This window comes from Pezoporus occidentalis, unplaced genomic scaffold (genome assembly GCF_034315485.1).
Source record: "Pezoporus occidentalis ecotype Australia unplaced genomic scaffold, CSIRO_AGI_Poc_V1 ctg111, whole genome shotgun sequence".
In the NCBI taxonomy this organism is placed as follows: domain Eukaryota; kingdom Metazoa; phylum Chordata; class Aves; order Psittaciformes; family Psittacidae; genus Pezoporus; species Pezoporus occidentalis.
In genome coordinates, this window is record NW_026912898.1 from 209,933 (window position 1) to 223,919 (window position 13,987).

Below are 13,987 nucleotides of genomic sequence, written 5' to 3' on the forward strand. Positions count from 1 at the left end.
GTGGTGTACAATGCACACACACCCACACTCACCCTTACACAGCATATATTCCTTTTTATAACAGGAGGACAGTAAGAACAACAACAAAAGAAAGGGTATCGGCTCTATTTCCGCATGACTACCAACATGGTTAGGAATTACCAGATTCTGGTTTTCAAGCTGAGGCATCATTCCTATGCACACACTACACCTAAGGAATGGCTGCTCCAAGGTCTCATCACTCCCATCACACCAACCTAGCCTCCCCTTCCCAGGAGGGTTGGGTGGCTGTATCCTATACTCTGTTGTGCTGTAGGCCAGTCCTGGTTTCTTCTGCTTATGTGGACAAATGCACAAGTGAGCCTATCCCAAGCGTGTGTGCAAGCACTTGTGTGTAGTTGCTATGCTTGTACTTGAAGGCTGAGAGTCAGGCAGGTTGCAGGTGGTAGAGAAAACAAGGCTAAGCAAGGGTGCAAATGTACTCTTGCAAGCAAGGTGGCCGGTAGTCAAAAAGCCAGTGAGGATGCTGGAGAGGGCACAACATGGGAACCTGCACTGGAGCTGCCCCTCTCTCCTCACCCTTCTTCTCTGCCCTTCTCTCAGCATCTTGTCTCACACTCACGAGGCAGGACATTATCTACAGCAGGATGAGCATATGTACACGTGGACTGTTCCTTTTGCATGCTTGGAGAGAGCAAGAGAAAGAGAGAAAGAGGGAAAAGAGGGAGCGAGAGGCACATGTACACGCATGCACGCACGCACACAGGCAGGCATACAAGGGAGAAAGAGAAAGACACTTGGTTGAATTGAGGCAGGGGGAGAGGAAGAGGATTAAAATAAAAGGAAAAGTATGTTTTCAGTGGAGTTGACACAGCTTTAGTTCAGGCCAGCGACCACGATGGTGCATGAAGGAGGGGACAGGAAAGAAGGTGTTTAGCAAGGGCTGGATGCACAGGAGCGCAGGGTGAAGTGAGGAGAGGAAGGGTTTTTCACAGGACACCAGTGTGCAGAGAGCTTCAGGAGATTTGCTCTGGTTTGTGGCTTTTTTTTGTAACATCTTCTTATTTTTCTTTCTTTTCAAAAGTATGAACTGGCCGAGCATCAGCTCACAAAAATGACCCAGGGCATCCAAAAAGTGAAGTGGCTATAGACAGCGAAGCATAGCCCTCTTTCCGCAAAAGAAAGAAAGAGGAAGGAAGGAAGGTAAGGGAGTATGGAAAAGAGGGAGGAGGAGAGAAAAGAAAAGGGATCTTCTGTTAGACTGGTTTTGTGGGTGTCATTGGATTGTTTTACATTGCAGCATCCTCCGGCGGCACGATCCTTGCTGGCGCTCTGCTCTCTGCCTCGCGCTGTGTTGTCTCCTAGATGGTTGGTGACTTGACAGCCGGCTTGTCAGGTTTCGGGTTAAATGTTGCTGAGTCTTCTTTGCTATGATTTTTCCTCTCCCCCCCTCTTCGCTCCTGAACACACAAAAGTTGTGAAAGAAACAGTCCTCTCTCTCCCCCCCACCCCTTTTTCTCTCTCCCCTCTTCGCTCTGTCTCCTGTTTTGTTTTGTGTGTTGTTGTTGTTGTCGTGTTGTTGTTGTTGTTTTGTTTTTTTTTAATTATTATTATTATTATTTTTAATACTGATTTGTATTAACATTTGCTGAGTAGGCAGAGCAGGGACGCTGCCAGCAGCCACAGTGGGACGGCCAGACTCATGGAGCCGTTGTCTACTCTCCCTGTGCCGGGTCCTGCATGGTGCGAGAAGGGAGAGAAAAGAAGACAAGATTACATGTGGGGCTGGGTGAGATGGGGCAACACAGGACCATGGCACTTTGCTCCTGTGGCTGGGAATGGGCTGTAGGACACAGCTGCCTTCCTTTTAGGTGAGGCTCCATCCAGCCCACCCGCAGGCTCTTGCAGCCAGTTCCTCAGCATCCTCAGTCTCCCTAAGCAGCACCCAGGTGGGAGAAACAGGGCCTGGAGCAAGCAGGAAGGCTCAGCACTGGCTGTTCACCATCTAGGAGCCACTGCCCTGCGAGTGCAGGGACATGGCTCACACCTTCACGTATCGCATCCCCAGCCACCAGCCCCGCACCTCCCTGCTCCGCCACCTTCTCATCGGGATGCCAGGGCTCGTTGTCATTCTGTGCGGTGGCCAGTGCCTGTCTGCAGCCAGACACGGGCTCTGCTGGGGCCGATTCATCACAGCGCGCCCATCAATAAAACACGGGCCTGAGCAGCGGCCACCAACTCTCCCAAGGGCTGCACCGTAATTATCTGCTTCTCCATCGGGGTGGAGGAAGGCTTTGCTCTTGTGCGTGTGGCCCCTCATACGTGGTGAGGCTGCAGGGTGTGCGAAGGTGGGCGGTTTTTCCTAAGGACAGGAATCACATACACTGGGGTCTGTCAGAGGGGGCTGGGAGGAGCGCTCTGCCGCAGCAACAAATAACACCGCCTCGCTCCAGGAATATTAAGTGCTAACACTCCTGACATCTTCTCATTCATCCTCCCATTTATGGGCTCCCTTTTCCAGGTGGCTTTAAAGGCAGCGATGCTGTTTGAAATTCATCCTGTGATACCAAGCCTCGGCAGCCTTCTCTTTATAACGGGGCTGGGAGGTGTACGTGGCCATGGTTTTGTAAATACGTGCTCATTGTGTGCATGCGTATACATAGGTGTATGCACATATGTACGTTTATATGTATTTGCATAGGTACAGATGCATGTACATATGTGTTTGTATACGTATGTGTATATGCTTATATACATGTGCGTGCACATGTATGCATAAACATACATCTGTATGTGTATATATATGTGTATGTATATGTATATACATATATATGTATACATGTGCAGTGTTTTACACAAAAGGAGTGCAGGAAGATGCTGAAGGGTGGAGATGGAGATATTTGGACTGATCCAGCTGTGGAAGAGAGCAGGCATGTTTACACCAAGAAAAGCTACTCCTAATGGTAGGGGGGAGCCAAAAAGAAGAGGCCCTGTTCTGGAGGGCCCCTTGGGATGGAAATGCAGTTTCTTCCTCTCAGAACCTGCAGTTTACCAGGCAAAGAGCCACTCTCTGCTGGGTGCAGCGTGGATGCTTTGTGCCTTGCCCAGCAGCACAGTCACTATTAAACTCTAGCTGGTGACTAAAAAGCAACAAATCCAAGCAGGGTGTCCCCAGAGCCCCTGAAAATCTGTAGCACTTTCATTTGTGTGATTTCTTCCTAATGTAGCCCATCACTTACTAGATCAGCTGTTTGTGCCCCCATTCTATTCTGCCATTATTAAGTATGTGCTGAACTCTGTGGAAAATTTATATTCCATCTATGGCTTCCTTTCTCAGCCCCTGCTTGTCTTCTCTGGCCTGTCATATGCATCCTACAGCACTGTTTTCTCACTCCTTGTTTGGGTGACAGGAACTTATTTACCCCTCTGAGCTCAGGAACCAGTTTAAGTTCAGTTACTACAGTTACCTGACCTGTGTTTCAGAGGAAGCACCTTTCATGGTCAAGTAACTGGGGTGAGGCTGTTTGGGATCATCTGCATCCCGTATTGGCAGTGAAGTCCCAAAATATGACTCCTCTGTCCCAGAAAATAATATGGGTTCAGCAACCACATTTGTACTGTTTGTCTGAAATACTATTTGTCTATCACACGCATGTATGTAACATACATATATGGCAACCATCCCACCCCTTGCCACTTTTCTTGGGTGCACATGCAATCGTAGCAAAGACACATGTACCTATGGAGGCAGGTGATGCACAGCAGAGGGAGGGGGTGTTTGGCCTTGCTTGGGCATGGCGTGGGGGTCTGTGTTCTTGGTAAGGGATAGAGGTATGGTGTGGGATGGGATGGGATGAGATGGGACGGTAAATAGATGAGCATCTGCAATACCTAGGTATAAGAGGGCATGGTGTGATGAAGGGCCTGGAGCCCACTGTGGTTCAAAGCTGGTGCAGCCCTGCACATAACCCTGGGGGGCTGCATGTAATCCCTGCTTCTTACAGTAGAACAAGCTAACATATGTGCCATGTGTGCTACGGATACTGTCACGCATGCTCTAAAAACGTGGGAAGGTTATAGTTCAATCACAATATAAAATCCTGCATACTTTGAGAATTAATTCTCAAGTGGTTTGGGGGAAACCTGATTGCTCAAACCTAAAAAGAAAAAAAGAGTGAAAACGTTCGAAGAAAATGAAATATTCAACAAACGGCTGGAGCACCTCTCCTAAGAAGCCAGGCTGAAAGAGCCTGGAGAAGAGAAGGCTCTGGGGATACCTTAGAGCAGCTCCAGTGCCTAAAGGAGGCTGAAGAGGGCCTTTTCACAAGGGCATGTAGGGACAGGACAAGAGGGAATGGCTTTAAACTGACAGAGGAGGGACTGAGATGAGATAGTGGGAATAAATTCTTCCTTGTGAGGATGCTGAGGCCCTGGCACAGGGTGCCCAGAGAAGCTGTGGCTGCCCCATCCCTGTCAGTGTTCAAGGACGGGGCTTGGACCAACCTGGCCTAGTGTGAGGCATCCCTGCCTGTGGCAGGGGGCTGGAACTGGATGAGCTTCAAGGTCCTTTCCAGCCCAAACCACCCTGCGATTCTATGACCCGTCAGTGCGATCACACGCAGCAAGTGCCCACGTCGGCGTGACGGCTTCTGCGCGCATGTTGCGCGTGTGCATGTGCGCGCATCGCGCGCGTTCACGTGCGCGTGCAGACCCGGGGCACGCACGGCTGTCACTGCCCAACGCGCCGCGGGGGCGCGCACGCACCCGCGCACCCGCAAACACGGAGCCGGCATCCCCGCCGCTCCAGCCCCGCCGCTCCCACTGCGCGGCGCCGCGGTCTGCACCGCCCCCTGGTGGCCGCAGGGAGCGCTCACCCCCGGGAGACACCCCCCCCCCGGTGCCCCCCAGCACCGGGGGCACCTCCCGCAATGGTCTCCATCCAAGAGGAGACCCCTTCAGCGGCCGCCTGCTTCCATAACCCAGAGCCCGTGCCCTGGGAATGGGCTCTGCACGCTGGTGTCCCCGGCTAACCTGCCCCCCCACCAAGTGCGTGAGCACACGGTGCCTCTGAAGGGTGCTTCTTGCACTGCAGCCAGGGAAGGAAGTTTGGTTTATGATAGTAATGAGTTAATAGGGGTATCTGGCAGCTTTTCACTATAGGGCCCTAGACCACACAAGTCACATCACATGAATCAAATCGAGGAGCAAGCTGAAAGTGGGCGAGGGGAAAAACAACTGCACTTCTCTTCCTCACACCAAATAGAGACACATTTAAATGTCTGGTGTGGGTGCGGGTGGAGCTCTGCCATGGTGCCCAGCTGTGCTGCAACAGCCTCACAGGACACTGCGCCCACGTTTCCGAGGGTTTATCAGTGCCACGCATCCAACCCGGGTGAACTGAGCTGGTTCCTGGCACCCTTCACGGAGACTGAGAGAGCTGTGTCTCTCTCAGGGCTGAAGGGGCCATGTGCAGGGTAAACCCTTCCTTCCATGCAGCATGAAGCCGAGGAGCTGCTGCATGGGCTCACGTGGAGCGTGATGCTGTGAGAGCTTCACCAGCCTCATGTGCTACTGCCAAGGCTGCCTGACCTTTCCTGTTCTAAGTCCCTGTGGCACTTCACAGCATCAACAGGGCAGGTGGAACGGTCCCATTCTGGGTGTTTGCCTCGGGCCGGTTTGATGTGTTTGGCAGTAAAAGAGGTGCAGTTAAAACACTTCTGCTGTGTCAGAGCAAGGCTTGAGGAGGGGGAAAGTGTTGGTTTCCATTGTAAACTAAAACGCAAGCCAGTGACTGTCCCTCAGAACACTTTTGCTGATGCTTTGGCTCAGCGCCCTGCAGCGGTGCAGAGATTTGGTCTTTCAGAAGAGGAAATGGCTACACAGAGCTATCTGCCTTCCACACCCTTTGGGGAGGCAGTCCCCACAGACTTCACAAGTCTTGAATGACTTCCCTGGGACCACCTCTGGGTTAGGACTTGGGCCCCTCACAGGTTTTAGGCCCCTCCATACAACTGGCACAGCACTGCTGGACTTGTTTCACTACAGGGGACATAGAGTCATAGAATGGTTTGGGTTGGAAGGGACCTTAAAGCTCATCCAGTTCCAACCCCCAGCCACAGGCAGGGACACCTTCCACTGGACCAGGTTGCTCCAAGCTTGGTTTAACCCTGCTATACTCTCCTTCTCCGCAGCCTCCTCTGCAGCCAGGCTAAGGGAACTGCTCAGTGTGGGAACTTTTAAGGTCCTTTCCAACCCAAACTAGTCTGTGATTCTACATAAGTATTCAGGCTGGACAGGTAATGGGAGCAGGTCCTGGGAGAAGGGGAGATTAAACCCTGATCAGGCATAGGGAAGCAGGGATGGTGGGAGAGAGGTAGGTACAGAGGAATGATGGTGTTTATGGGAAAAGGGAGTTAGGAATTGCCAGGAATGGAAAGGCAAGGAGTCAGTCCCAGCCCATGCCAGACCTGCAAGTGAAGTGGGGCTTCTGACAGAGCTGGTTCAGCACGATGTGGTGCCAGATGAGCCTCAAATGCCAACAGACAACAGAGGGCAGGAGCGCGGTGTGAAGGGGTGCTGCGAGCTCTGCAGCACGCAGGCGAGCCACACTCACCCCCGGGTGCCCTGTGCAAAGCTCCCTGCCCGGCACCCCTCGGTGCTGCGGGGCAGGGCAGCGATGGGGATGTGCGGTCCCTCTCGGCCCTGCCGGGCCTCGAACCCGCGGCCACAGCGCCGCTTTCCGCGAGGTGGCAGCCGAAGCCCGAGGAAAGCGGAAGCTCCCGGCGCTACCGGGCCCTCGGTATGGAGCGGGGACAGGCACGGTGTGTGCCCCAGCCCGGGGTTACAGGTGGGACTGAGGCCCCTAGGAGGCAGGGGAGAGGTTGTGGGAGCTTGTTTGTGGTCACAGAATCCCAGACTGGTTTGTGTTGGAAGGGACCTTGAAGCTCATCCAGTTCCAACCCCCTGCCATGGGCAGGGATGCCTCATACTAGAGCAGGTTGCTCCAAGCCCTGTCCTTGAACACTGCCAGGGATGGGGCAGCCACAGCTTCTCTGGGAACCCTGTGCCAGCACCTCAGCACCCTCGAGAATTTTTTTCCTGATACCTAATCTAAATCTCCCCTCTTTCAGTTTAAAGCCGTTCATTTCCCTTTTCTTAACATCACCTGCCCTTCCAAGTCCCTCACTAGACTTACTGTATTTCCCCTTTAGATACTGGAAGGCTGCTGAAAGGTCTCCCTGGAGCCTTCACTTCTCCAGGCTGAAAAAGCCCAGCTCTCTCAGCCTGTCTTCATAGGAGAGGTGCTCCAGCCCCCTGATCATAGAATCATAGAATAGTTAGGGTTGGAAAGGACCTTAAGATCATCTAGTTCCAACACCTCACCTTAGACCATCTCACCCAAGGCTCTGTCCAACCTGGCCTTGAACACAACCAGGGACGAAGCATTCACAGCTTCCTTGGGCAGCCTGTGTCAGTGCCTCACCACCCTCACAGTAAAGAACTTCCTCCTTATATCCAGTCTAAAATTCCCCTGTTTAAGTTTTAACCCATTACCCCTTGTCCTGTCACTACAGTCCCTGATAAGGAGTCTCTTTCCAGCATCCTTGTAGGCCCCTTTCAGATACTGGAAGTCTGCTCTGCATGGCCACCTCTGGGCTTACTCTAACAGTGATGGGAAGGAAGGAGAACTGGCCTGATCTTTTCCAGGTGCCTTCCACCCTGGGTGGCTGTGGACTCCATGCTGTTGACAGGCTGACTCTACTTACAGTGAGGGCTGGAGTCCTGCTTCTTGAGCAAAAAAAAAGGACCAAAAATGAGGGAGGAATAACAAAAGAAGCCCCCAGACCTCTAAAGGAGAAGCTGCAAGGAGAACGGATGTGCACCATATAGGTATCTCCCTGCAGTCTCACTCCTTGGGGCCTGAAGGGGTCTTGGGTTTTACACTTGCCAGCTCCTCCACAGTAAATAGTACTTCTAGCCTGTTGACTCTCTTGCCAGGGCTTCAGAAGATGAAATCTTTATTATCATGAAGGCTTAAAAGGAAGGAATACTGTTAATTCCATTTTCAAGGTCATACTTTGAAAGTTATTAATTTCTGTCTTCCAGGGCTTTGCACTCTACTCTGAGGCTTTAGGGATTACCAGCTTCTACTTACTAGGGTTCATTTGGTGCTTTACTCTTACTACTTTCCTGTTTTTCCCCCCTCCCCTTTGAGGAGAAGTCGTGATTTTTCACTCCCTGTTCTTAATGTTGAAACTCTTCTGTGTTCATTACCTGCTCGTATCCCGTTCTTACTACAGCCCTGCTCCCGTAATTAAAACTGAGCTGTGACTGCAGTGGCAATAGGTTGGCTTTTCCAGAGGTGGAAGCACCACTGTGTAAACTAGGGCGGATGCCCTCCAGCAACTCTCCAACAAGATTAAGGAAACGTCTCTGGTGTCTATCAATCTTAGCACATGGTTTAATGTATTTCAGCATTTGCTCATGCTCTTTTTTTTTTAGTGCTGAACAGTTCTTCCCCGTGTTTTGGAGCTCATTCATGGTGTACTAAGTGTACTCATCTATCATACCTCATGTCTCAGTGAAGATTCATTTTGTAATGCAGCTCACCCATCTTTCCCTATGGTTTAAAGAATATCCCTCAAATCGTATTCCTTACTGTCTTTCTGAGAAGGACATGGTGTTCAAGAGCTGCCTGCTTACACCACTTATCCCAGACACTACTCCTAGTCTAGAACTGAACTGTTAACCTGCCTAGTGAGGCTGGTGGTGGCTAGAAGCCCATCTATGTTTCAAGGTTAAACAGATCTTTCATCACCATACCTGTCCTGTAGACGTCAAAACGTGTTTAAAAACACTTGCCCAGCTACAGATACAAAATCAGCCACTTAAAACTGCTTTGTCTTCAAACCATTCACTGAAGACCCTCAATATACAAGTAAAACCACCAAGGAAACACATAGCACAAACTTTTCCAGGGGCCATCACAGGGAAGATCTGAACTTTTTCTGCTTTTCACTTTCCTAGGATAGAGCAATCCCTCCCCTCCTCACATCTCTTGCACATGCAGGGCACAGCAGACCAAAGGTGATGCCAGCACATAGTGTGCTGTCTCAATAGGGAACAAACAACACGGCCCCCCTCACTCAGAGCACACACAGCCCCAGAAAGCAGGTTTGCTAATTGGAAGCTCTGGAACCTCTTGAAAAATTAATATTTCCATCAGCTTTCTGCCTGTGTGTTTCCCCACTTCATCCCTGCCATGGTTTTCCACAGGCTTTGCTGGGCATTTGGCATGGGAAAGATGTAAATGGCTGTGGACAGCAATGAAGAAGGAAGGGACACACCAAGGGGTGACTGGAAACAAGACTGGAGCAGAAGAACTAAACTTCTGAACAACACATGTATCATGGCTATAAAGAAGCCTGTGTGCTTCTCTCAGTGTTCAGTGAATCAGAGGTGTCATGAGACTCAAGCTGGGCCCATGTACTGATGTGTATCTCTAAAGCATGTAGTCTCAGTAAATACTACTTCATGTTAATATCACAGTACTGATGTGTGTATGTATGTGCAATTCCCAGTCACCTTACAGTGCAAGAATGGCTTTAATGCCTGGTCCAGGCATTAAAGCCACAGTGCCTTCCCACTGTCCATTTCCCAGATTAGTAATTGAAAAGGGAAAAGATAGATAATAAAGCTTACACAGGCAGCTGAGCTGGATGAGTCTGGGGGGTACATAAGGTGGTGTGGCTCAGGAGTGTACTCGTGGATCAGTGTGCATGCAACACCTACCATAGAGGCTGCCCGACCGGACCTCACCGAAGCTATGATGGTTATGGCACATCCTTCTCCATGGCCTGACCCCTTGCTCCTGTCCATGCATCCATGCTCCAGATTGCACAGGGACATGCAGGCGATGGTGAGGAAGGGCCAAGCGCTTTTGTCCTTTGCTCACCAGGCCTTTCCCTTTTACAGAGGAGCTCTGCTGACAGACCTGCTTGCCCACAGGAGGGAAGGCGTGCCAGGAGCACTCTGCTTTTCCTGCAAGCCTCATTTCTTTGGAATGGCTGGGTTTATTCCTGCGTGCCCTCTCCCTCCCCAGTCCCGCACCTCCCTTCTCCCGGTTGTTTTTGTTTTTTGAAGAGAGCGCTTAGACAGCTGTATTAATCATGCAAGCCCAGCCATGTGTAATGTGCTTTATCAACAGCAGAGCAGGCACTGAATGGCAACCAGTTCACAAGTGGGCCTGGTGCAGTGCCTGAGCTGGGAAGATAAACCTGCTGCTTCCCAAACCAACTTACCGTCATGGGTTAGTGGATGGAGAGACTGTTCACTTGGGACAATAACCAGAGGGGAGGCCAAGTTGTTAGGCACATTCTTGAGTGGTTTACACTGGAAATGGAAGGGGGAGGAGGAAGGTAGGAATAACTCTTCGGTCATTTTATCTCAGGGGTTGGAGCAATTTTTGTGTGTGTGTAAGGATTAAATCAAGACAACAGTGTCTATTCTCTATCCTCCTCCTTGCTGCCCTCCACACTTTGGATCCAGTCAGCCCTGGCAGCTCAACACACAAAGGGAGGAGAATGAGAGCAAAAGAACAAGGATTTAGGTACACCTGCTGTGCAGTGGGTATAAGTTGCCTTCATCGCCTCTAAGAAGGAAGGTTTAGTTGATGGCTTCAGAAACTCATCTGACACAGAGATGGTATCAGGCTAGGAGTGTCCCCTGGGCTGGCCATGTCTGGCTCAGGAGGGTTATAGCCTGCCCAAGCTCTGCTCTGCAGGGTGATCTGTCCATGCTCCAGTGCTGACACTATCAGCATCGCTACCGGACAACTGATTTTCCACGGTGGTTGCTCTTCCATGGGTTTGTTTCTAATCTCTGCAGTGCACTCGTGTGTTTCCTCTGCCACTGGTCTCACCCAGCCTCCACTCTGCCACCTCACTGCTGTGCCCTCACCTCTGTTCTGCATGCATACAAAGTGACTGAAGAGACCTTGGAATGCCTTCCCTATCCCAGTGCAAGGGCCCAGCTCAGAGGAATGTCTTTCTGGGACACCCAGCCTCTGTTCCGACCCTCTGCTGCTGCTCTTCCTCACCTGCTGAATTCTCCACAGCATTGTTACTGGAGAGGGTTATGCAAATCTATGCAACCCAGGGCTCATTTTGGAATAAATCAATCTAAATTAAAATTAATGAACAAAAAGTACAGAAACACATCAAGCAGGAAAGCCATTCTCTCTCTTTCCCCCTGTGTCTCTCCTTCTTTAAGAAAAATGGTTTCTTTTATTTAGATTTTTTTTTTTGGGGGGGGGGGAGGGGGGAAGAATGGATTTTAATTTTTCTAAAGCAATCTCAGCAAACAGAATCTGTTGCTATTCAGAAAACCCCACTGAGCAATGTTAGTAGCTGTTGTAACAAACAGTTCTTGCCATTTCTCTTTTCACGCTGTTTCCAGCTGCATCCTTACTACCCCTTTTGGAAAACACTATCATCACCTCTGGCTTCAATTTTATTCACTTTAAAGCACACGGTCAAAATAAGATACACCACCCCCCCTTGCCTGTTACCTATGAAATAGCAAGAAACAATATGATGTTGGCTTCTGCCTTCACCCTGGCTTGTCCTTCCTGTTCCCTTGGCCTGAACCCCCACTGTCTTGGTACCCAATGCAGTCCCAGCCCTCAGTGCCTGCAGACCTGGCAGGAACGGACACTGACCCAAGCAGCAAGAGAAACTTGGCCTGCCTGAGCAGTCACCCTGCTCTTCACCATTCCCTTCACTCACCAAATGGAGAATGAGCTCTTTGCAGAACCTTGGTATCACAGGTGGTTTGATATCACAGGTGGAAAGCCAGGAGAGCTGTGAGTTGTGCTTCCCATCGACAGCCATGGGAGTTATCAGATGCTGATGCTCAGGGCTCAGCCAGCTTTCGAGGAAGAGAGGTGTGCTACAAGAAGTCAGACACACAGCTGAACTGTGCCCCCTGAATGCCTGAGAATTTATGGACATGCCAAACCTGCACATGGCTCCAAACATGCCCTCCTGCACTTGGTCCCTATGGCCATTATTCTTCTTTGCTAGTAGTTTTTATATTAGGATCACAATAGAACAACATTGGCTATTTTGGCCGCTTTATGTTGCAGTTTCCTCAGCTCTGCCAACTAGTTTGTTTTACAGGGTGTGAAGACTTGGGTTTTCACCCCTTCTTGGAGCCCATTTGAGAAAGCTCCCTCTGGCCTCAGTGGAGTCCAGACATGGACAAGTTCTTTAGTTGGGCATTAACTAAAGAACCTATTGGTTCTTTAATTGGCCACACTGTACTGCAAGGACTGGTTTCTGTAGACTGTTCCCACACCCCTGCCTAGTCAGCAAGCCTCAAACCATCAAAAGTTAATCCTTTATAGCCTGTCCTCTCTGATGTATCCCCCCATGCGTCTCTCCTTAGTTTCAAAATGTTCATCCTTTTGCCAAAGTGACACGGGAGCTGCTTGCTCAGCAGAACTGGCAGGGCCATGCACTAGAGAAAGGGGAGCAGAGATGGGTGGAGGTGACCACTGCAACAGATGAGCTCTCTTCTCCAACAGCTCGGACTTCCATCGGAAGGGAAGAGGACTGAGAAGGTATTAGAAAGAAAGATGCTCTCTGTTTCCCGCTCTGGTCATCAGACCCAAATGAACATCTCTTTTCTCCCTTCCGCCAGCTCCCACCCACCCAGTGAAGGCATTAGTGACAGTACAGGCTACGCAGGCTACAGCTAAATGGAGACTAGCTACAGTCTACAGCCATACAGGGTCATTCTCCGATCAGTGTGTGTTTTGGCAGCAAGACAGGCCTGCTTATTCTCCTTTTCCCTCCCCCTTTGCTAATTACTATCACACTATTGCTATGAAGCTTCTGCCACCCTGCTGGTGGCCTCAAAGGTTGGCACACTTGATGCCATGCAGGCAGTTCTGGATGTGCTGGGAAACACGTCATCCGCCTTTGCAGAGCTTTCAGGGCATTCAAGCTAAGCACACTGAGAAAGCCCTCATCACAAAACTCCTGTGAGGAAGACTTATGGGTTTTGAAGCCCATGGGTCTGGCTAAGCCATTCTGGTGTGGACATTAGGTGCTAATCATGGAGGAGGGAGTCTATGTTCAAAGGGCTGAGGACAAGCGACAGTGAAGGACAGAGATGGAGCTAGTGCCATAACTGTGACAGACCCCTTTGAGGTTCAGCAGTGATCCCACCGGCCCTGTTGTTGGCAGGTATGGTGTGGAATGAGCAAATTTTCCTTTTCCAGAAGAAAAACCCTTCTGAAAAGCCATCTGATGATTCAGTAAGGCCCCCTCTGTGAGAGCCAGGTCTTGTGTCATCCCATTATAACATAATGTTACAATGCAGACACGGAGATGTGATGATGTGGCATCATCCCAGAAGACATTTCAGGGCATTTTGAGTGCCCGGCTGCAAAATCAAGGAGGCTGGAAAATGTACCAAGGACAATTCAGTTGAGAGCTGAATCAGCTGGGCTCCACCAGCCTTTTAGGAAACTGCCTCATCAAATTCAAGCCCCATGTCTTTAGTTGAATGGGCTGCTTCTGAGCCTCCAGCCTGCCTGAAAGCAAGGTGTTTCCACAGCAGCTAACTAATGATAGCAATGCTTAGGCTGATTATAGTGCTCTTCGTCCCAGAACACCTTCATTTTAAATCAGTGCTCAAAACCCAACAGGGCAGGGAGGTGTTACCAAGGCCTAAGAGAAATGGAAATTGAGGGAGGAAGGGGGTGGAGGCTGTGATTCTGTCACTAAGAGGAGGCTTATTTGAGAGCTGAGGACTGAATCTCATAGGGAGAACAAGGTCTAACAGGAAAACTTTGAGCCTAAAGTTTCTTTGAAGGTGGACAGCAAAGTAAAGGCGAATGCTGAGATAAGCACCAATGTCTGACAGTTTGATTAGGAGGGGTATTTGGCATGGAAATCCTGCCCTTGCTCACTTGCGGTCTTTGCTTTATCATTTAGCTTAA

The 13,987-nt window shown here is 50.2% G+C and overlaps 1 protein-coding gene across 3 annotated transcripts in view; it reads right to left on the reverse strand.

The window, feature by feature from the left end:
- Nucleotides 1-1,043: 1,043 nt before the first annotated feature.
- Nucleotides 1,044-13,987, reverse strand: part of LSAMP (limbic system associated membrane protein) — a 987,084-nt gene continuing 974,140 nt past the window's right edge. For all 3 annotated transcript variants that reach the window (XM_062632662.1, XM_062632655.1, XM_062632670.1), the window contains one exon: nucleotides 1,044-1,715. In XM_062632662.1, the coding sequence (XP_062488646.1) occupies nucleotides 1,618-1,715 (98 nt within the window). In that variant the 3' untranslated portion in view covers nucleotides 1,044-1,617. The remainder of the gene's footprint in view (nucleotides 1,716-13,987) is intronic.